This window comes from Vigna umbellata, chromosome 3 (assembly GCF_029865625.1).
Source record: "Vigna umbellata cultivar VRB3 chromosome 3, Vumbellata_1.0, whole genome shotgun sequence".
In the NCBI taxonomy this organism is placed as follows: domain Eukaryota; kingdom Viridiplantae; phylum Streptophyta; class Magnoliopsida; order Fabales; family Fabaceae; genus Vigna; species Vigna umbellata.
In genome coordinates this window covers 34,020,339-34,042,197 of record NC_142167.1, presented here as the reverse complement: position 1 = coordinate 34,042,197, position 21,859 = coordinate 34,020,339, and the positions used below count along the sequence as shown (strand labels likewise).

At 38.1% G+C, this 21,859-nt stretch overlaps 1 protein-coding gene and 1 long non-coding RNA gene across 2 annotated transcripts; one reads left to right on the top strand and one right to left on the bottom strand.

The window, feature by feature from the left end:
- Positions 1-1,293: 1,293 nt before the first annotated feature.
- On the bottom strand, positions 1,294-7,953 carry LOC148202334 (exosome complex component RRP41 homolog). Its single transcript, XM_088109597.1, has 12 exons — positions 7,507-7,953; positions 5,279-5,344; positions 4,397-4,443; positions 4,251-4,311; positions 4,048-4,083; positions 3,890-3,957; positions 3,068-3,146; positions 2,946-2,982; positions 2,710-2,826; positions 2,500-2,585; positions 1,442-1,531; positions 1,294-1,341 (listed from the first exon to the last, which is right to left on the bottom strand). The coding sequence occupies exons 2-12, from the start codon at positions 5,330-5,332 to the stop codon at positions 1,294-1,296; spliced, it is 723 nt and encodes a 240-aa protein (XP_087965723.1). The 5' UTR covers positions 5,333-5,344; positions 7,507-7,953.
- Positions 7,954-19,134: 11,181 nt separating this feature from the next.
- Positions 19,135-20,203, top strand: LOC148202333 (uncharacterized). Its single transcript, XR_015785154.1, has 2 exons — positions 19,135-19,379; positions 19,471-20,203. It is a non-coding gene; the product is annotated as an uncharacterized LOC148202333 (long non-coding RNA).
- Positions 20,204-21,859: the final 1,656 nt, after the last annotated feature.

Sequence of the window (21,859 nt, the reverse complement as noted above, 5' to 3'; positions counted from 1 at the left end):
ACAATTGAATGACATTGTCAAGAATTCTGATGTTGACTGTGATGTAATTGAATTCATGTCTGTATTCAATAAAGTGGGTCAAAAGTGGTGCGTCAAAAAGCAATAGCACTTCTCCTGCTTGAGATTCGAGACATTGCGGTTGGTTATTCAAACTATGAATCGGTATTTACTTTTTTCCAACTGAGCTTCATATGTTCATCTGCACTTATAATTATCTTAATTTTTTCATCATTTACCAGTGGTTTCTTTTAAGAGGTAAAATTTTTGTGTTCAATTATATTCTCGTTATATCACTCTCCATTCATAATTCTCATAACTTCAAACTTATTTTTATAAATAGTTAGTATTATAATATATTTTTTAATGAAGTCTGGTATTAGTTGAAAACAAACTCAACCATCAAAATACTTTCCTTTACCATAGAAATAATCCTAAAATTCTCTTGATCATTAACTTTCAGGTTAACTTTTTCTGTGAAATTTTTTTCCCAGAAAAATTAACATTTTTCCATACAATATTATTACTTCAAATACTTTTTTTTCTTCTAAATCTGTATTAGTGATGTTTCAAACTTACAGTATTCAACTCTACCAAAAAACTTCAGTATTCCGCTCTAGCATACGTATTTAAAAGAAATAAAAAAATGTTAACTTAATTAAATTACTTTATATTTACCAGGATTTAGAAATTACTATAAATTATTTACTTTTTATATTTACATAATTAATCAGTTTAACTCGTTATATCAAGACTTTAACTGCAATACAAACATTTAACACCAAAGCTGTCTTTATCAAACTGTATCGTACCCAAAAAGGAAATTTAGGAAACTAACCATTGAAATTAGTTAGCAATTAAATTGTCAATACTGATGTCATTGCTTTTTCTGAGGATGCAATCACCATGTACACACACTCCACCAACCCACTGATTATTTCGATTCTAACTTCAATCATTAATTCTTCATTCGTTGAAGTGTCAGATCATTAGTTCCATTCTACACGTCTTATTTTGGGGGATTGGTGGAAATTCAGAAAGTGGTCCCAAAATAAATCATAATTTTGCTACCTTTTATTCATAGTGATAAGGTGACAGAAATGAGAAACGAATTCTACAACAATTTTCCGTTTTATTCAGCACCGTATGCTAAAAACAAAATTGTTCCACGTAAATACAAGAGAATTCTCCTCCATAACCAAAAAAAAGCACAAATGCTGAAAGAACGGACCTACAAATCTGGAAAACCGTGACCACAGGTAATAATAATCATAGCATCAGTTTCTGCTATAAAAACTATACACCTCGTCGATACTCCAGTTGCTTTGTGTTCTCCAGCAAAATCTGTCAGCCAACAAAGAAACAGGATTTAAGCAGTGAAATTAATGTAAAACTTGTTTGGACTCCTCTTAGTATAATCACAAAAGTGTCAGCAGGTTCTTACTTCTCGAATGTAGTTTGCTATTGCTTTGCAGCCTTCGATTGCCAGTTGCATAACATTTTCCAAAATGTCAATTGGTAGTTTAGAATCCATCTATAGACAGTAACAACAGTAATTAGTGCAAATAAAATTAAACTAGGAGCTTTTCCATTCTAAACTACGGAATATGGCAGGGAGTGAACGAATGAAATAAGCTGGATGAGAAAAGAAAAGCATTGCATGCTTTTCATAATAATGATAGTAGTAAATTTCTGATTAAAACTTTGAAGGTTCACAATCTCAACCAGCCTTTACATAGTGGCACGTGTTCGAAACAAATTTAACTCCATAATATCAATCTAAGAATGAGAGCAATAAACTGACTGATAAACTGTCATTGGAAAATATCTATGCCAGCCCCATCAAATGAAGTTACCCTCCCTCTCTGTTTTGTGGACCATACATGAATTTCATCCTATAATAAGGTGGCGGAAAGAATATATCAACTATATTTCTTCAGTCAAAATTTAAAGTATCAACAAAAGATCTGCAACTAAAAAAGTAAAAGATGCTGAACTGGAATTCCAAATAAAGAGTTACCAAGTATGATACTAGTGAAAATTAAGTTACACTTGATCAAACATTAACTCAGACTAAAAAGAAGATTTGTCATAACATAACTCCATCAAAGGGTACAACAGCAAATCACTCTATCAGGAACCTTCGTAAGAAGTATCTGTTGATTAAAAAACAACTGATATTTGAAAAAAGATTCATGTGTACAGCAAACTATTAAGTTGTTAAATCTGAGGCGAGCTTAGATAAGCTTCTTTTGGGGATTTCCGAACATGCACCTATTCCCTCGAGTAATCAAGGGTTAAAACTCTACTGTTCTCTCCAAAATCTCTAATAACAAGAACATTTTTTGAAGGAAGAGGAATTACAGCTTCAACACCACCAGACTCTTTACTACGTGAGTACCAATGATTGAGAGAGCAATAAAAAGTTTTCCTTTCTGTTGAACTAATTTACCTGGTTGACTACACAATAGATACAGAGAAAATAACAAGACATGAATTAACCTGAAGCAGTGTTACTTTATCCAACTTTGGCAGAATTCCTAGGGTTACATCAGGACCTCCAGCACTGTCTTCTACATAGTTCAAATCTGTACACATTCAGAAACCTTTAATAATTAGGGCAGCTCGTGCATCAGAAGTAGACAGAAACAAAACAGACATACCACACTTGTATTTAGCCAGTTCAAATTTAGAGTAAATACAGATATATACCAAGCAGACTTGTGCTGTTAAGGTATCCGGCACTGCAGGATGTTACAAGATCACGCATAGGGATCCCAGCATCGGCAAGGGCCAAAGTTGCAGCATTTATATAAGCAGATCTAGTTCCTATAAAAGACATGTCAACATCACCCAAAATTAATGTACATATTAAATGAGTAAAGAGAGAAAATAAAATGGCAATGACAGAAGAGAATCACAAGATCCCATTATCAAGTCTTAGTTACCTCCATCTGCTTGGAGAACTTGGACATATATATCTATCTGCAAATTTAATAAGTAAAACATTAGGGAGGACTAGGGGAAAGCAAAGCACATGACAAAATAAGTTCTTAATGTGTAATAAAACCTGAGATCGAGGCAATAGATGTGTCAATATAGATGCTTCCATGGTTTGCCGAATAACCAGGGAAATTTCAGTTGATCTCCTGTAGAATGAGAACTTCAAATCACGTAGTAAAAAATAAGAAGTGATCCTATTATCCTTCTGTAAGAGAATACAATGAGAACCATATTAAAACTATGAAGGAAAAGCAAAACAGGATAACATTTATATCTGCAAACATTGATGGTTAAGCCATTCAAAACTATTCAGTGAGTTTTGGCCAAAGATTACTCAAAAAAGTCAAAGCTTGCAAAAAAGATTAAAAATGAGAAAAGGCAGTAAAAGGGTGCATGGGGTTAAGCTTTTCATTGTTTTATGATACATAACCCATTGCTGAGCCTGTAGTCAGCTATATCAAAGGCATAGAGCAGCCAGCCCCAAAAACACTACAATACGTTAGTGGATAGCAAGATAGTTGTTACATAGAAAATTATGAATGCAAGATTAAAAAAAAAAATTATACTGTATCACATGAACAAATGCAATATATATATATATATATATATATATATTACTAATTAATAATCAAAATTTATACTCTAAAAGTCTAAACATGCATTACCACCATTGCTATTAAATTCTTACCTCAGTAAAAAGATCAAAAAGTCCAATTTACAAATTACAAGGCACTCTTAAGATAGATTCTACTAATGCAACATTCACTATCATCCTAGTAGTCTATGCTCCAATACCATTTTGATAAGTATAAAACTACGAATATATAAAAAATAAGTGAAAGGTCAAAAAGAATAGGAAGTTAAACAAAAGCAAGTAAATGAGCAAAACCTGTCACCCTTTGATTTCCTCATGCGATCTCCAGTGCTAAAATTAGCCATGCTGTACTCACACCGAACCTATAGACATACATTGCACATAAGCAACAATTAAGTTTTTGTTACAATTCATATAAATACAGACAACATAACTTAGAAAAAAAAAACTACCAGAGCATGGTTGGTTATTTGGCTTCTATTTTGCACCTGAAATGCAGAGAAGTTACTAAAGAAAAACAGCAAATCATCTAAAGCTCAACTACAACATCAAAGTTTTTTAAATGTCTAAACCAACTAACACTGAAAAAGGATAGTTAACAATCCTTAAATTACATAGACAATTTTCATTAGCAAGGTAAATAATTAAACAGTACCTCTCTAGGGCCATAGACAGCAGCAATAACTTTTGTATTACCCATCTCAAACATGGCAGAACTGTTTTCAAAATAAAAAAACTTTATGGTCAAATGCTTCAAATGATATCACAACTTAATTTTCTAAAAAGCTAAAATTCATTTACCCATCTGCTTTGGATACAGCACCAATTTCTGCACGAATTTGTCGCATCTACAATATACCATAAAGAGAGGAGAAAAAGTTAAAGGCAAAAGATCAGTAGAGAAAGAAATATAAAATCATAGATTTAGATCCTCTGCATTGAAGGAATAACACTTTAGAGGATAAACTGCAGTAATAGTCATTGAGATTTTAATAACTTCATAGTTTCTTATACATGTACATATATTTTATCACACTCTTAAATACTAAATTTTTAATAAATAGTAATAACTTCACCTTATCCTCTAAAGTGCATCTCCTCATTTTAAATAGTCGAATCCCAAAATCATGTCCAAATCACAGCTGTTAAATAGGACTGAATTCCATAGGCCAGACCTTAAAATGCTGCTTTCAATTAGCTCATTTTGTCATAGGACCAAGTTCATATATCTCACTAAAAAAGGTTGGTTAGACATCCTTAGGGTTAGAACCCTCCATTTTCTTACTTTTATCATTTGGCAAACTACAACATTTGTAGCTTTTAAGTGATAGGTTTTAATGTTTATCAGAACTAAGGTTATTGACTGCTTCTAATCTGTTTATATGTTTTTTTGCAGTTCAAAATGTGCCCTTACACATTTCCATTACCCATGGCATGGCTCATCTATGTATAACCCATATGCAGAACTATCTGCAGATCTTATATATACTAATTAACATAAAGCTTCAGTAATTCATGACTATGTAAGAATTCATGTAGGATATTATTATTTATTAATACTCCGCATTTCATACGCTTCATGAGTATTCTTGAAAGATCTAAAGGAACCTTTTTTGGAATGAATATTAAGTGAAGAAAAAAAGGAGGAAAAAAAAAAGCCCAAGAAAAAAATAATAGCTGTACCTCCATGGGTCTGCGACCATCGAGTCGAAGTCCTTCTGGGCTGACGTATTCCATCCTCAGGTCAATCTATGGCAGAGACAAAAAGGAGACAAAGATGAGACATAAGCAGCTGGATTTTGTTTTATTTTGCTTTATATTCTTCGCTTCCAAAAAAAAATGATATTTTCTACTAAAGTTATTGAAACAAAATGGTGAGATTTTGCAGAATCTGTGTAAGGACTTGGATTTGAGTCAGCAAAAAGGGGATGACAAGTGGCAAAAGATGAGAGGTTGAGTACTTTAAAATAAAAATTGAAACATTGATTTTTAACTCATTCCTCTTGTCTGAGAAACCATTCCTCTTCCTGCAAGCTCTCTCCTCCCCCTATATCTTCTCCCTTTCCCTTCTTCACACTGAACCATTAAATTCTCGATTAGGTGCTGCCCCAACGATCACTTGCTTTATATTCTTCGCTTCCAAAAAAAAATGATATTTTCTACTAAAGTTATTGAAACAAAATGGTGAGATTTTGCAGAATCTGTGTAAGGACTTGGATTTGAGTCAGCAAAAAGGGGATGACAAGTGGCAAAAGATGAGAGGTTGAGTACTTTAAAATAAAAATTGAAACATTGATTTTTAACTCATTCCTCTTGTCTGAGAAACCATTCCTCTTCCTGCAAGCTCTCTCCTCCCCCTATATCTTCTCCCTTTCCCTTCTTCACACTGAACCATTAAATTCTCGATTAGGTGCTGCCCCAACGATCACAAAGTTGCGGGTCTTGCTCTTAGTCGATCAATTTCTCTAATCAGAACCGGTAAGAAAACCCCCTTTCTCATGTGCCCTAGGGTTGTAAGCATGTGATTGAACTTGTTGCATGCAACCCATTTCGTTTTCTTCCGTAATCTAGCTTCTATTGGGTTCTAAGATTCGTTTTCTATCATCAACCTCATTTGTTTACGTACTTACCTAGGCCTTTTATTAATTACATTAAATCTATATCATCATAAGTACACAAAGGGTCCCACCCCTTATTAATTCCAACGTACCAAAATCCCTCCCCTGTCAATGTCCTATTAATCCCACCATATGGCCCACATCATCTAGGCTAATTCAAATTTTTTTTAACACCAACGACTTACTACTTTTCAAACATACCTCTAAACCTAGTATCTACCATTCAACAACTGGAATAATTTTCAATAGGTTATTAATCTTGCCCAAATTCATTGCCACTTCCAAATGAAATAACCTTCAAATTCCATGGTCAACATTATCCTATTCAGCAACAGAGTTCATGCAGTCACAATAACTGATGTGTAGCATCTAATATGAAATCCAAAGATTAACCATTCATGTCATATTATAGTACTCACAACATTTATGATTGCACCGATCACACACAACCAAAGCATCCATAGCCAACTTATATTAACTATACATATAAAGAGACACAGTACATCGATCATGCAACTTTATTCAAACTTACCTATAACTCAGTTTTATTTACCTATACTACAACATTTATCATTTGATTATCATCCATCAATTGATTTAATGCATTTAAAAGTGACAGGACAACATTCCAATAACGCAATATTGCTCACAGCACCATGCTCTCTTCACTTTCAAGCACATTATTACAATACACATGGATTAAATCTTGGCATTTATCACTTCCACATTTAAAACATCTATTTCATGACTCCAGCAACAATTTTACACGATTTAACCCAATCATTCCACATTCTATCATCATTGTACATGTAGAACATAGTACACATATTCACTTTTATATTTCTTATCTCTAAGAAACAGGAAATAAAAAACATCAGTCACCAATCAAAATTGTACCAGTCTCCAAATAAACTGCCCAAGATAGCATCTAGTTAATTTCAGTCAACTTTAATCCATAAATACACTAACTATTAACCCATAAATAACCACTAGAATAGACAGGAAGGATGCACAATAGAGACACCCTTAATAGGTTAATGAGGCACCACGACAGGTACAAAGGCACTTTGTAATATCACATACAGGCAACACTCATCAAATAACATTTACTCACTACTAAAGCATTCACACCCAAGATGAAGTATGCACCAGCCAACATCCTCACATACAACCCAAATCTAATATACAATCTACCACAAGCAATTATGCACTCAACACAGGATACAACAACATTACATTAGTACAACTAGTCAGTAAGTTGAAGACTAATCTCACATCATACAAAAACACGACCTTTTCTTGTGGCAATTGAGCACGACGAGCAGTGGTGGAATAGAGAGCAGGGAATGAAAGAGCGCCACCTACCAACGAACCTCCATCAACATCCACACCACCAAACGTGCACCGTGAAACCGCAATGTTGAATCGACTGACCGCCACCACTCCTGACGTAAACGCCAACTTCCACGAGTCACCACCCTACCGCAAGCGCCACGAACCCTAGCCACCAACGAACCCACCTCCGCGTTAGGAACACAACAATGGCTTACGGTGACCAACCTCAACTTAGGGCAAAGACAGGGAAGGGGAGAGAGGGATCTCTAAAATTGGGGAGACGAGAGAAGGGGAGAGGGGGAATTCTGAAATTTGAGAATTTGGGGCAAAAAAACCCAAATTTCTGATTTAACCTATAACTGACATTACCGAAGGCCTACATGCCTTCGGTATATTATGTCCACAAAATTTTTCCGAAGGTCTAAAGGCCCTCGGTAAATAACCGTCGATAATAACGCTTTTTCCTGTAGTGACCTTAGTCATCATAAACATAAGCATTTATTTCATAAAATTCATCAAGACAAGCATCCTATCATGTTAAGACTCTAGACACGTCCGGACATAGAATGTATGTAGAGCTGGGGCGGGTTGTGCACTTGTGATGGCCTCTACTACTTTGCAAAGCCATTGCCGAGGGGTTCCACCCGACCATACACAAGGCTAGTCCGTTACCGCGGAATAGACCTCCAGTGATAGCGTCTACCCTAGGACCTCCCACTACTCCCACCACACGCGTCAATCCTCTCTAAGTGAGAATGAAAGACCGTTGGAGTGTTAGGAATAACCCCCCATATGGAAGCCTCTTACATTCATTCAATACACTAACTGATCCCACCGAGAGATCTAAATTTCCGATTCAATCCTACCATTTTAAATCTTATGATATTCCTTTTGGATCAACAATGTACATCATAAACCACTTATAACCATACACTTTCAACCAATCTGGATCACATGAAGATGCATTCATAAATTGTAACCGAAATATTTAAATAACATAACTTACTGGAATGAGAGAAAACATAACAGAAAATATCACCACTGGACGAACACTATTTGGACGAGCGCCAAGAGCCCTTGGGAGGACACTGTTTGAACGAACGTCCAAAACCCATTGGTCGGACACTGTTTGAACGAACGTCAAAATCCCTTGGGCGGACTTTGTTTGGACGAACGCTCAACGATCAAACATGAAGACCGAGCGCTAGCGATCACTAACCAATATCAAGACCGGACGCTTAAGATTCAACCCTAAGAATACAAACTTAAGGCTGAACGCTCACAATCGCAACTAAACCAAGGCCGAACGCCACCAACATGAACGCTCGCTATTACTTATGGACGCTCGCTACTAATTCAACCTCTGACCGAACGCTAATTAAACCATCAACTGAACGAACGCTACTAACCAACACCTGAGCGATCGTTACTAAACCATAACTTGAGCGATCGTTATTTAAACCAATGACCGAACGCTGTTAATATCATCCCCTAAGACCGAACGCTCCCCAGACAAGGACGAACGCTAATCAAACCAACATTTGACCGAACGTCACTCAGCACATGGCATGACCGAGCGTTCAAATCCGACATGGACGAACGGTCAGTTTGCGCATTCTGCAGAATTCTGCAGAATTATGCAGAATTCTGCAGAATGGTAACAGAACCTCCCTTTGACCATTTCTAACCACTTTTCTCAACTTCTTAGACTCTTAATTCTCGTTTTAGACTTAATTAAACTTGTCCAACTGATTCTAAGCATTCCTACTACCATTTTTAAGTGATTAAAGTTCACTTTCAGCTCCAAAACACTAACTTCAACAACTTAGGGACCCAAATTTGATTCTACTACTTGGAACATGTTTCCGACCACTCTTATGTTTCTAACAAGTCACAATGGACTTGTCTAGGCTGCCCAAACAGTCCAGGAACACTGCAGCCTTCATTTACTCAAAATCCCTACCTCACTTCCTCTAAAATGGCCTAAAATTGACCCTAAAGACACTTTATTTCCTTTCTAACAGCACTACCATAGAATTTTCACGCTAAAACAGTTCCAACATACACAATTCCATCATTCTAAGTCATTCCAAACAGTTTATAGACATCAATCACCAAATACACATAACACACACTTCCATACATGCATTTCAAGTTTAGCTAGAACCAAGTTCATGCTTCCACCACAAACCACTACAAATTTTATCATGCATTCACTCCACACAGTAAAATCAAAAGTAGAACTAGCTCCCCTTACCTCTAGTGTAGACAACCAAGCTCAAGTAGGAACCCTAGACCACTTGCTTGCACTCTCAAAATGTTAGAATCACCTATAAATCATCAATTGATGATAGAAAACGAATCTTAGAACCCAATAGAAGCTAGATTACGGAAGAAAACGAAATGGGTTGCATGCAACAAGTTCAATCACATGCTTACAACCCTAGGGCACATGAGAAAGGGGGTTTTCTTACCGGTTCTGATTAGAGAAATTGATCGACTAAGAGCAAGACCCGCAACTTTGTGATCGTTGGGGCAGCACCTAATCGAGAATTTAATGGTTCAGTGTGAAGAAGGGAAAGGGAGAAGATATAGGGGGAGGAGAGAGCTTGCAGGAAGAGGAATGGTTTCTCAGACAAGAGGAATGAGTTAAAAATCAATGTTTCAAAACTAATGTAATTTTATTTTAAAGTACTCAACCTCTCATCTTTTGCCACTTGTCATTCCCTTTTTGCTGACTCAAATCCAAGTGTAACATCCCAAAATACAGTAATCACTATAATTCAGAATTAATTACAATTAACAGTAATCACAAACAGTCTTTGCATTTAAAACTGGATTGAAAAGCCTAACGGCATCAGTACAGAGGACGCGTGTAAACGCATACAATAAAACCAAGAGTGAACGCTCTTAAATACATAAACTAACGTGCACCAAAATACAATCAGAGATGAATGAGACGAACGGCCTTACAAAATAGGTGGCCGAACGTTATAACTATGCTAACATGTACAGCCTAAATCAAACGAGCACTCTAAGGCTCGGCCTTTACTTCAACTTCAACCAGATTGGAGTCGTCCAAATTTTCTTCTTCCAGCATTGCTTCAAGGGATGCACCACCATCTGCTCACATCCACAACGGATGATCATTGCATTTGACAAGACGGAGTATACATGTACAGTAGACAACACAATGGAAATGCAAGGGTAAGCTTATAATATTTAATTTATACAATCAACACATACAGTTACATTTCTAAACACACATACAGCATGTAATTCATCAAATAATAATCATATAAAGGCATATAATAAGACAGACCGTCCGGACTGTATGAACCATGTAGTTACAGGCGTCCTTGCACCCGAGTGGTGTAGTAACTGGGTAACACCAAACAGCTGCCACTCGAGGTAAGTCCGTTCTTACGTCGCCCATGTTAACTTATGGACTAAGGACCTCCTGCCATTCCCACGCATGACTACCCCCTTCTACTTGAAGAGGTGTATCACGGAATATCAGGATGGACCAAGCCAGCATTAACTAACCACAGTCATACCTTACCAATTCAATATTCAATCATATAAGAGACGTTCCTCCCTGGAACGCTCGTAAAAATCCAATTCCAATAATTCGTTCAACATATCATTCGTCCACATTAAACATTTCTCATTTTCACATTTTCATTCTGTGTTCCACTCTCTTAACATTAACGTCATGCATTCTTTACTCAAATAAAACGAACTTATTACAGAACCTTTGATTTCACGTTTCTGAACAAAAGAAACGAACTCTTATTCACTGATGGACATTAAGAATTCTTAAAGAATTTAGATGAGATTGAATTTAGAAGTTCAGAATAATACTTAGAAGATGTTGAGTACAAGAACTTTAGGTTGAATCAAAAGAAATAATTATCTTACAGAATAACTTAGATAAATAACCAGAATATTTAAAGTACAGAAACAACTCTTACTGTCAATGAATGAACGATCAGAAATTTACTTTGGACGAACGTCAATTACGTTCGCTCAGAATTCAATAATAAGGACGAGCGTTCAGTTAGAAACCGAACCCTGCTGTGGACGAACGCTAGGTCAATGACCAAGCACGAATCAGCACTAACGCTGGTTATAACCCAAGCGCTTTATAGGACGAGCGTTTCGGTATAGGACCGAACGCCAACTTTGGACGAACGTTCAGTATAAGGACGAACGCTCTCTAGAACTAACGTTCGACATAAGGTCGAATCAACAATAAGGACGAACGCTCGACATGAGGCCGAACGTCATTGAGGACGAACGCTCGACTTAAGACCGAACGTCACTTATTTATAAAGTTTTAAATATTGATCTATACTGAGCAGNCTTGGATGTGGTTTCCACCCCTGATTGTAGTTCCCTTGACGGTATGGAAACTGATTAGCCATGAAATTAACATCCTCCACGGCTTCCACTGGAAAAGCACACTGACCATTGACATGATCACCTCCACATAATTCGCACAACTGGGTTTGTATCTGTGCAGCAGATTTCAACTCTTTAGGTAATTGAGCCAAAGTTTTGGTCAGAGTTTCCAGCTGTTGAGTTAGAATCTTATTCTGTGCTAGCAGAGCATCATGGGTTTGTAATTGAAGAACCCCTTTCTGTTGCATAGGGGCGCCTCTTTCATTGTGAAGCTCATTATCACTTGTAGCCATATTTTCAATAATTTCAGTTGCTTCCTCTGGAGTCTTCCATTTGATATTGCCTCCAGCTGAGGCATCCAACATCATCTTGGTTTGTGAACCAAGCCCTCCAAGGAAAGTTAGGACTACTTCTTGATCTTCAAAGCCATGCGTGGGAGTTTTACGTAACAAGCTTTTATACCTGTCCCATGCATGTCCCAGTGATTCCTCCATGCCCTGCTTGAATGAAGATATCTCTTGCTTTCCTTTAGTCACTTTAGATTGTGGGAAATATTTGTTTAGAAACTTTGTAACCACTGCTTCCCACTCCGTGAAACTTTCTTCTGGAAAAGAGTTCAACCAAAGCTTAGCATTGCCCCCCAATGAGAAAGGAAACAAGCTAAGTTTGATAGCTTCGTCTGGCACCCCATTGATCTTGACCGTGTTACAAATCTCATTAAATGTTGTAAGGTGCTCATATGGGCTTTCATGTGATAACCCATTAAATTGATTACTCTTTACCAGTTGAATTAATGCTGGTTTGACCTCCATGTTGGCTGCATTGACTCTAGGCCGAGCTATGCTATTGAAGTGCTGAGGTCCAGCAAGATTAGTGTAATCTGCAAGAGTTCTTCTAGCATTATTATTGTTCTCCATACTCCCTGTGCTATGAACAGAACCTTGTGGTGATGATTGTAGGAGAGTTTCAGGAGAAGGGAAAAGTTCTCTGGACGTTCTGATTCTTCTCCTCCTTCTACTCTCTTCTAGCCCTTCAAGTAGTGGTTTTGTTGTTTTCTTACTTCTAGTTCGAATTGCCTTCTGCATGCACAAGAAAACAAAACCCTAGAACAGATTTGTTAGCACAAAAAGATATAGAAGAAAATAAAGATTGAAAAGATATAAGAAGATAAAAGATTTAGAAAATAGAATCAAATAAAATAGAATAAAACCTAATCTAAAAAATAAAATCTAATCTAAAAGATAAAATAAAATAAAATCTAACCTAACCTAAAAGATAGAATAAGAATAAAATAAAATCTAACCTAAAAAGATAAAAAAAAAAAAATAAAAAAAAAATAAAATCTAATAAAATAAAATAAAATCTAACCTAAAAAGATAAAAAAATAAAATCTAATAAAATAAAATAAAATCTAATCTAAAAAGATAAAATCAAATCAAATAAAAACCGAAAAATAAAAAAACAGAAAACAGAAAAACAGAAAACAGAAAAATAAAATAAAAATTCGAAAATAAAATAAAATCTAATCTAAAAAGATAAAAATAAAATCTAACCTAAAAGATAAAAATCAAATCTAAAAAGATAAAAAAATAAAAACAGAAAAAATAAAAACAGAAATTCAAAATTAAAGTCAAAGGTAATCAATAATCACACAAATTAACCAGTTAAACCATGAATCCCCGGCAACGGCGCCAAAAACTTGATGGACAAATTTGTAAGCACCAAAATATGATGTCACAAACTTGTTTTACAATCGGCAAGTATGACCGAATCGTTCAAGTAATAAAACTTGGTAAGACCAAGTATCGTTCTTCCCAAAGGACTCACGGCCTAGTTTAGTTATGTGGTTTCTTGATTAACTAAGACTTACAAACGAAATATTTGAGTTTAAAATGCAAGACAGAAAATAAACATGTATGCATGAATTTTGATCAATGGCAAAGACAAAAGATAAACACTTTCAATGGAATATATGAATGAATATGTTGTTGGGGGTCAATTTCATCTCATCCACTCTCATATATTTTAGGAATTCAACATTCAAATCATCATTGTTAATGCCACTCTCTAATGTACCATTCTAGATGGCTTCTCCCTAATCAAATAGTTCATACAATTCCTAGCATTCCTAATGATTAGTTCATGAGTGCAGGAGCTTAAAGGCAACCAATAGAATATTGTCAGTATAATATTGGGAGAAATTCCCCGGATCTAGACTTCCCCGTACGTGTCCGTATCGACAAAACCAATAATCATGCATTAGAATGAGTTAAACAATGCAAGCATTGAGCAAAGAGGAAAAACCCTAACTAATGATGAAAGAAAGCATATGTCTTAATTCAAAGATGTACTCAACAGATTCCATATATGAGAGCTTCAAGAGATTACATTGATTCCCCAACAAACATACAAGGTTTAGTTCACCATATTCATGGTGAACCTAGATGAATAACAATGAAAGTATGAAAGAATAAACCCAATAAAGGTGAAGAGGTAGCCTGAGCATCCAAGATCCTCCTTCAAAGGGGTGAAAGAGAGAGTCTTTGCCTCGTTTCTGCCAAAGATCCCTAACTAAAGGACGTGCAAGCCCTTATATACTAATCTAGAGTTACAAAAGATTACAAAAGCCCAAGCCCGAAAAGTGCCCCTCAGCGGTTCCAACGCCACCTCTTGAGTGCCGCTCAGCGGTAGTTTGCCGCTGAGCGGTGCCTTCGACTTCTCCTTTTTGCACTCTTTCTTGTCTTTTCTAATGTCCTCTCTCTTATTCTTCACTTCTTTCACCAAATTCACCTCAAAACCTGCACAAAAACACTGAAATCAAGCATAAACCTGTCCAGCTCTCTTATTTCTGAAAATATAGATAAAAGGCATGATTTCAAGCTAGTTTCTAAGTCTAAAGGTTGCTTTTAGTATCAATTTTAAGCATGAAAATAACAGTTTTTCAACTGTTATCAGTACCGATGCAGGAGAAGAAGGTAGTGGCATATGCATCAAGACAACTCAAGGTTCATGAGAAGAATTATCCCACTCATGACTTGGAGTTGGCACCTGTGGTATTTGCTTTGAAGATTTGGAGACACTATGTGTATGGCGCGCAATTTCAGGTGTTCAGTTATCATAAGAGCCTGAAATACCTCTTTGATCAGAACGAGCTTAATATGAGGCAAAGGCGATGGATGGAGTTTCTTAAAGATTTTGAATTTGATCTCCTTTATCACCCTGGGAAGGCTAATGTGGTGGCAGATGCATTGAGCAGGAAGTCAGTGCATATTTCAGCCTTAATGGTCAGAGAGTTAGAGTTGGTAGAAAGCTTCAGAGATTTGAGGTTGCAGGTAGAATTTGAAGCTGACAGCATCAGATGCAGTAATTTGGTGGTGTCCAATGACTTGTTGAAGCGTGTTAAAGAAGAGCAGTCGAAGGATGTTGAGCTCCAAACGTCATCCAGTTTGATTGGGACTGAGCAGGGAAAGGATTTTGCCTTGGGGGCTGATGGTATCTTAAGGTTCAAAGGCAGAGTCTGTATCCCTAGCAATTCAGAAATGAAGAGGTTAATCCTTGAGGAAGGTCATAAAAGCCGTTTTAGCATGCATCCTGGCATGACTAAAATGTATCAAGACCTCAAGGAGTCTTTTTGGTGGTCCGGTATGAAAAGAGATGTAGCTCAGTTTGTTGTCTCTTGTTTAACTTGTCAGAAAGCTAAAATAGAGCATCAGAGACCAGGAGGTTTGTTGCAGCCATTGGAAATTCCAGAATGGAAATGGGATAGCATCGCTATGGACTTTGTTACCCATTTGCCACGCACTGTTCGAAGACATGATGCAATATGGGTAATAGTGGACCGATTGACCAAGAGTGCCCACTTCTTGGCAATCGATTTGAGGATGTCTATGGCGAAGTTGGCGCAACTGTATGTTAAGGAAATAGTGAGGTTACATGGGGTACCTTCGAGTATTGTATCAGATAGAGACCCAAGGTTCACATCCAGGTTTTGGCAAACTCTTCAGAGTGAGATGGGAAGCAGACTTCAGATGAGCTCGGCTTATCATCCCCAAACGGATGGACAGTCTGAGCGGACAATCCAATCGCTTGAAGATTTGTTGCGGACTTGCATTTTGGATCACCTAGGGGTATGGGATGAGATATTGCCACTAGTTGAGTTCACTTACAACAACAGCTATCAGACTAGTATCGGCATGGCACCGTTTGAAGCGTTGTATGGGAGGCGCTGTAGAACACCTCTTTGTTGGTTTCAGGATGGAGAAGCAGTTTTGACGGGACCAGAAATAGTTCAGCAGACTACAGAGAAGGTGAAGCTTATACAAGAAAGGATGCGGGCGTCTCAGAATAGACAGAAGTCCTATGCTGATCGGAGGCGCAAGCCGTTAGAATTTGCAGTTGGGGATCATGTGTTCCTACGAGTGACTCCTACTACCGGTGTAGGAAGAGCCATTCGTGCTAGGAAACTATCTCCTAGATATCTTGGTCCTTACCAGATTCTACGACGTGTAGGACCCGTAGCTTATGAGATAACCATGCCACCTCGGTTGGCAAACTTGCATCCAGTGTTCCATGTATCTCAACTCAGAAAATACATGTCTGATCCTTCTCATGTGCTTGAAGTTGACGATGTGCAAGTCAGAGAAGATTTGTCAATTGAAGTGCAACCAATAAAGATTGAGGAGAGTCAAAACAAACAACTTAGAGGAAGAACTGTCAGACTTGTCAAAGTTATCTGGAACAGTGGAACGGGCGACTCTACCTGGGAGTTAGAGGACGAGATGAGAGAAACCTACCCACACTTGTTCTGATAAAGCCTAATTTTCGAGGACGAAAATTTTTGTTGTTGGGGAGAATGTAAAGACCGCACGTCCCACTTTCTTTTGAAAGTGGGAGGGGCGGCTACCTAACAGAGAAGTGGTGGGGAAGGGAGGCACATTCCTGGAAGTGGAAGGGGGCGGCTGCACGATGGAAGTGGGCGGCTGGTTGCACGTTCGTGTAGTGGTGGGGGGCGCTTCAAGTGGCAACAGCAGCTGGTGGATGGTGGGGTCTTCCCACTTTGAAAGTGCTCCAGCCACCAAAGACACCATCATCTCCTTTGTTGGTGGGCATAGCACTGAGGAGTGGCTATGGGGAGCACCATTTCTTCCTTCTTAAAGGTAGAAATCGTGGATTGAAGGGGTTGGATGCTGCATCTGGAGAAGGGAGAGGCTTGCTGCAATTTCGGGAAAAGAAGAATTGGAGTTTTGCTGCAAAAATCTGAAGAGTGAGAGGAGAGCTCTGGAATTTCAAGGAGACCTTGGGAGAGAGATTCAAGATTCAAGGAGGTCTTCAAGAGGTAAGGGGAGCTAGATCCTTTTTTCTGGATTTTATGAACCATGTATGTGTGTACTGAAATCTATAATATAGTGTCGTTGATGAACAAATTTCGTACTTAGAGTGACTTTGTTGTGTATGAATCTGTATGAGTGATGGTAGAATATTGTTGTTGAAGCAAATCTGGGAAGAAGGGGATGAAAATGGGGTTTCTGGTTTCTCTCCGGAAATCTGGTGCGATTCTGCAGAATTCTGCAGATCGCGCGTTCGTCCAATTTGGTGAGCCAAATTGGACGTTCGTCCAAATGGCTCGACCAATTAGTGGTCGGCCAAAATAGCAAGAGCGTTCGGTTTTGTGTTAACGAGCGTTCGTTCGTTTGCAGTGATATATTAGACGTTCGTCCCAACTGTATACAGGAATTAGTAATTTTAGGCGTTCGTCCCTAAATTGATATTTACGTGATCTTGAGCGTTCGGTATTTGGTAATAGAAATTGCAGTCGTTCGTCCTTAACGGATTCTTAAGTTTAATCTTGATCGTTCGACGTTAAGTTGATACTATTAAGTCTGGATCTCTAAACGTTCGGTTTCGGTGTATTAGTCAGCGTTCGGCCTTGGTTAATTGTGATTGTGAGCGTTCGGCCGTTAGTTGGTATTCTTAGGATTGGATTTTGACCGTTCAGTCATAGTTTAATTCTCATTGTGAGCGTTCGGTTTTGGTTTAATTCTGATTGTGAGCGTTCGGTCTTTCCTTGATTCTAATTGTGAGCGTTCGGTCTTGGCTTGATAGTTTTAAGTTTTGGAATTTTGAGCGTTCGGTCTTATTCTGTTGAACGTTCGGTTTTGATAAGGTATTCTCGCTTCTGAGCGTTCGATTTTAATTTGGATTCCTTAGTTTGGATCATAAGCGTTCGTTCATGGATATTTGTGATTGTGAGCGTTCGGCCATAATTGGATATTATAATTTGAAATCTTTAACGATCGGCCTTATAATATTAGTGAGTTTGAGCGATCGTTCTTAACATTGTATTTTCGGATCGCAATGTTGAGCGTTCGGCCTTGAGTAGTATTCTTAGGTTCCAAGGGTTGCGCGTTCGTCCAAGTGTTGAATTTAGTATTGGTGTTCGATGGTTTAGCGTTCGGCCTGATAGTGTAGGATTTGATAACGTTCGTCCAACAGCGTTCGGCCTGGTGATTGATAACGAACGTAAGTCCAAATAGTGTTCGGCCTAGTGGTTGGAAGGTAGTGTTCGTTCAATAAACGTTCGTCCACTGTGCTCGGTGAACAGTGCTCGTCCAAATAGTATTCTGCAAATGTTGGATTTTAAATTCATTTTCTCTTGAATTGAATTACGTGCAAGGTTTGGAAAATATATACTGTGAAGTGATTTATGTGAATGTATGAGGTGTGTTGGATTTACTGTGATAAAATGGATATCTGGTGATTCGGGAGTAACAATATGATTCAGGGACGTAATTCCATGATCCTCATGAGAGGATACATGGTGGTGGACGTAATTCCATGATCCTCAAGGAGAGGATATATGGTGGTGATTTGGGGTGTACAGAATGATTTCATGGTAGCTCATTCTTGAGGGTTTTCCTGACGCTCCAATGGTCTTTCATTCTTAAATAGAGAGGATTGATCATGTGGTGAGGAGTAGCAGGAGGTCCTACTCTTGGAGGCTTCCAGTGCAGCTAATATTTTTTTTTTAATAGGTTCGGAAGTTCTTGTATTTACGGGTTCATTTTAATTGAATCTTTTAATTTTAGAAATGATCAATTGAATCCCTAATTTAACATAATTAAATAATAATACCTTTTCTTTTGAATCCCTAATTTAACATAATTAAATAATAATACATTTTCTTTTAAATACAATGAACGGCGTTAATTTTTTAAACAGGAGACATGCTCACGTATCATTTTATTTGCAGGTGGCAGAGTCTGACCTGAATACATCGACCTCTATGAAGGATATATGAAGGATGTATGAAGGGTGAGGATGACGGGTGAGTTACCGCCCTTTCTATATCACTCACTCTTGCTTCTGTATCTGATTTTCTCCGACAACCAAATCTATGGCTTCCGATTCTTCTCCGAATTTCAACAACGGTTCGTGCCGCTCCTCTCTCTGTCTCGTCTTTCGGTTTTCATTTTCCGAATTTTCTGATTTGTTAATTTATTCAAACCTCCTTTCTGATAGGTCCTTCTTCCCCCGACGACTCCCTTTCCAGCCCCATCAGCAACACCTTCTCTTCTCCGGGAAGTAGGCGCCGCCGCCGCCGCTCCTCCACTCCCTCCGCATTCGCCACTCCGTCGGAGCGCTGATCTCGATTCGCCTCCTCCGAAGCCACCCCAACCGCGCCGCGCTCCCGCTAAGGCGTCGGCGGAGGTGGGCGCGTTCCCGTCACACCTACATCCACAACATATGACGCGGCGGCCTCGTCTGACGGCGGCGATGGCTACGACATGGACGACGCCAGGCCCACCTTTGTGTGGGGCACTAACATAAGGGTGGAAGACGTGAACGATGCTATTCACAGGTTTTTGAGGGACTTTAGGGAAGTGTCTTCGTCGCAGGGCGAGGATGACAGGTTGAACTTGCACACCGAAGGGAAGTATGAGAAATTAGGGATGACGGGTTTAACCGCCTATGCCCTCTACATCAACCTCCTCAACCGCCACGCCTTCTCCTTCTCGTCCAGGAATGGATATGAAGGATGTACTGAAAGAACAAACCTTGTCCCAGGAAGCTTCAGGATCAAACAATTTGGCAAATTTTGAAGGCGAGAAGTGACCATCCTATTTTTAAACCTATTTTTATTGTGGGAATTTCAATTTCTTTTTTTGTGTGCTCTGTCTCAGTATATTAAAAAGAAAGAAAATGGTCAGTGTTTCCGTGCTAAAAGAAAAAAGAAAGAGAAATTGAAAGATAAGCCCGGGATTGCGGTGACAAATCCATTTTGCACACCTCATTGGAAGAAATATCGAACATCTACGCATGCCCTTATAATAGTATGCTGAAGTGATGTGATGCCTCTGTGTTGTGTGTTCTGTGTTTAAGACAAAAGTGTTTTTTTTTGTTTTTTCTATTGGTTTACATCTTGAGATGGATTCATCCATCACCTTCGATTGTGTTGTGCTGTGTGTTGTGTATGTGACTCTTGACTCTGTCCACCACAGTCCAAAGAAAAAGAGTAGTAATACGGTGACACGCCTACGTGTCACTTACACTCATTTGACACGGTCCACGTCAGCTTTTTTAAAAAAAAAACTGCAAAGTGATGGAGGGTAAAAGTGGAAAAACACCTAGGGTTTGTGTTTTGAGATTCGAAATCCCCATTTGAGTTTTCTTAAGAAACTCGAAATCCCCATTTGAGTTTTCAGATTCGAAATCCCCATCTTTTAGACACCTTAGTCGTTTGATTTTACGGTCCAGGTTTGGTCTTCGGATTTGTGTCGCGCGTTTCGTCTTCGGATTTGTGTCGCGCGTTTCCATCAAGAAACTGGATTTGTGTCGCGCGTTTGGTGTTCGGATTTTACGGTACAGGTTTTTGATTTTTTATTTTCTATTTACGGTACAGATTTGTGTAGTTTTTGTCGCAATGTAATTTTTTTGTACATCGGTTTATTGATGTAGGGTTGTGGGGGACCAATCTCTGATTTTTGGGTTGATGGGAGGTGGGGTTGGTTTGTTGGTGATGTGTTCTATGTTGGAGGCGGGGTTGGGGTTGCTTTGCTGGTAACGTGTTTTATGTAGGAGCTTTATGTGTGGTGCGACAGGAAGCAGAGTAGTAAAAAGGTTGAGTCTTTTGAGTTTCATTTTGACCCTAGGGTGTAGGCGTGATACGGGGTCGGTTTAAAATTGGGGAGGTGGTTTTTTAGACTTTTGAGTTTGTTTTTGTCGCTATGTCGTTGACTGAGGTTGGTTTTTAAGACCCTTTATGCATGCATGAGTTGAGTAACGAGCTGCAGGAAGTGGTTATGTTGTTAATCGTATGTGGTTAATGATTGTGTGGATAGTAGGAAAGCATTAAATACTCTGGGGAAGGGAATACATACATTTGTCATAGGGTAATCATGCAATCTTCAAGTTCACCAACATTTGTAAAATCTAACTCCTGCATCAATTGTCATAGGGTAATACATGCAAAACAATTAATTTCGTAAGAGCTGATTCCACAAGGACACTAGAAACAGAAAAAATGGACAAAGAAACTTTTGGTGTTAATCAAGCACTTAGCTCTATGAAAGAATACTCTATATTTAAATTCATAAATTAGATGAAACCATTCTCTACATAAAATCCAAGGAGTTATAAATAACAGTGGCCAAACACCATATACAAACCACAAACAACATAATCACGCAATATATCTAGGGGCAAACAGGGCACAATGCAAAATGCTAATACAACTGACCAAGAAAGGGCAACCTAGTAGTGATAGAAATAAAATATATGTGATGGATTCCAAAGCAAATTTATCTCTCAGTAAAAAACAGTGGATGCAGGTACATAACATATACAATACATAAATTAAAAATAAAATGGTGCCAGAAGCAAATGTATGAAAAATTCAGGACACCTTAAA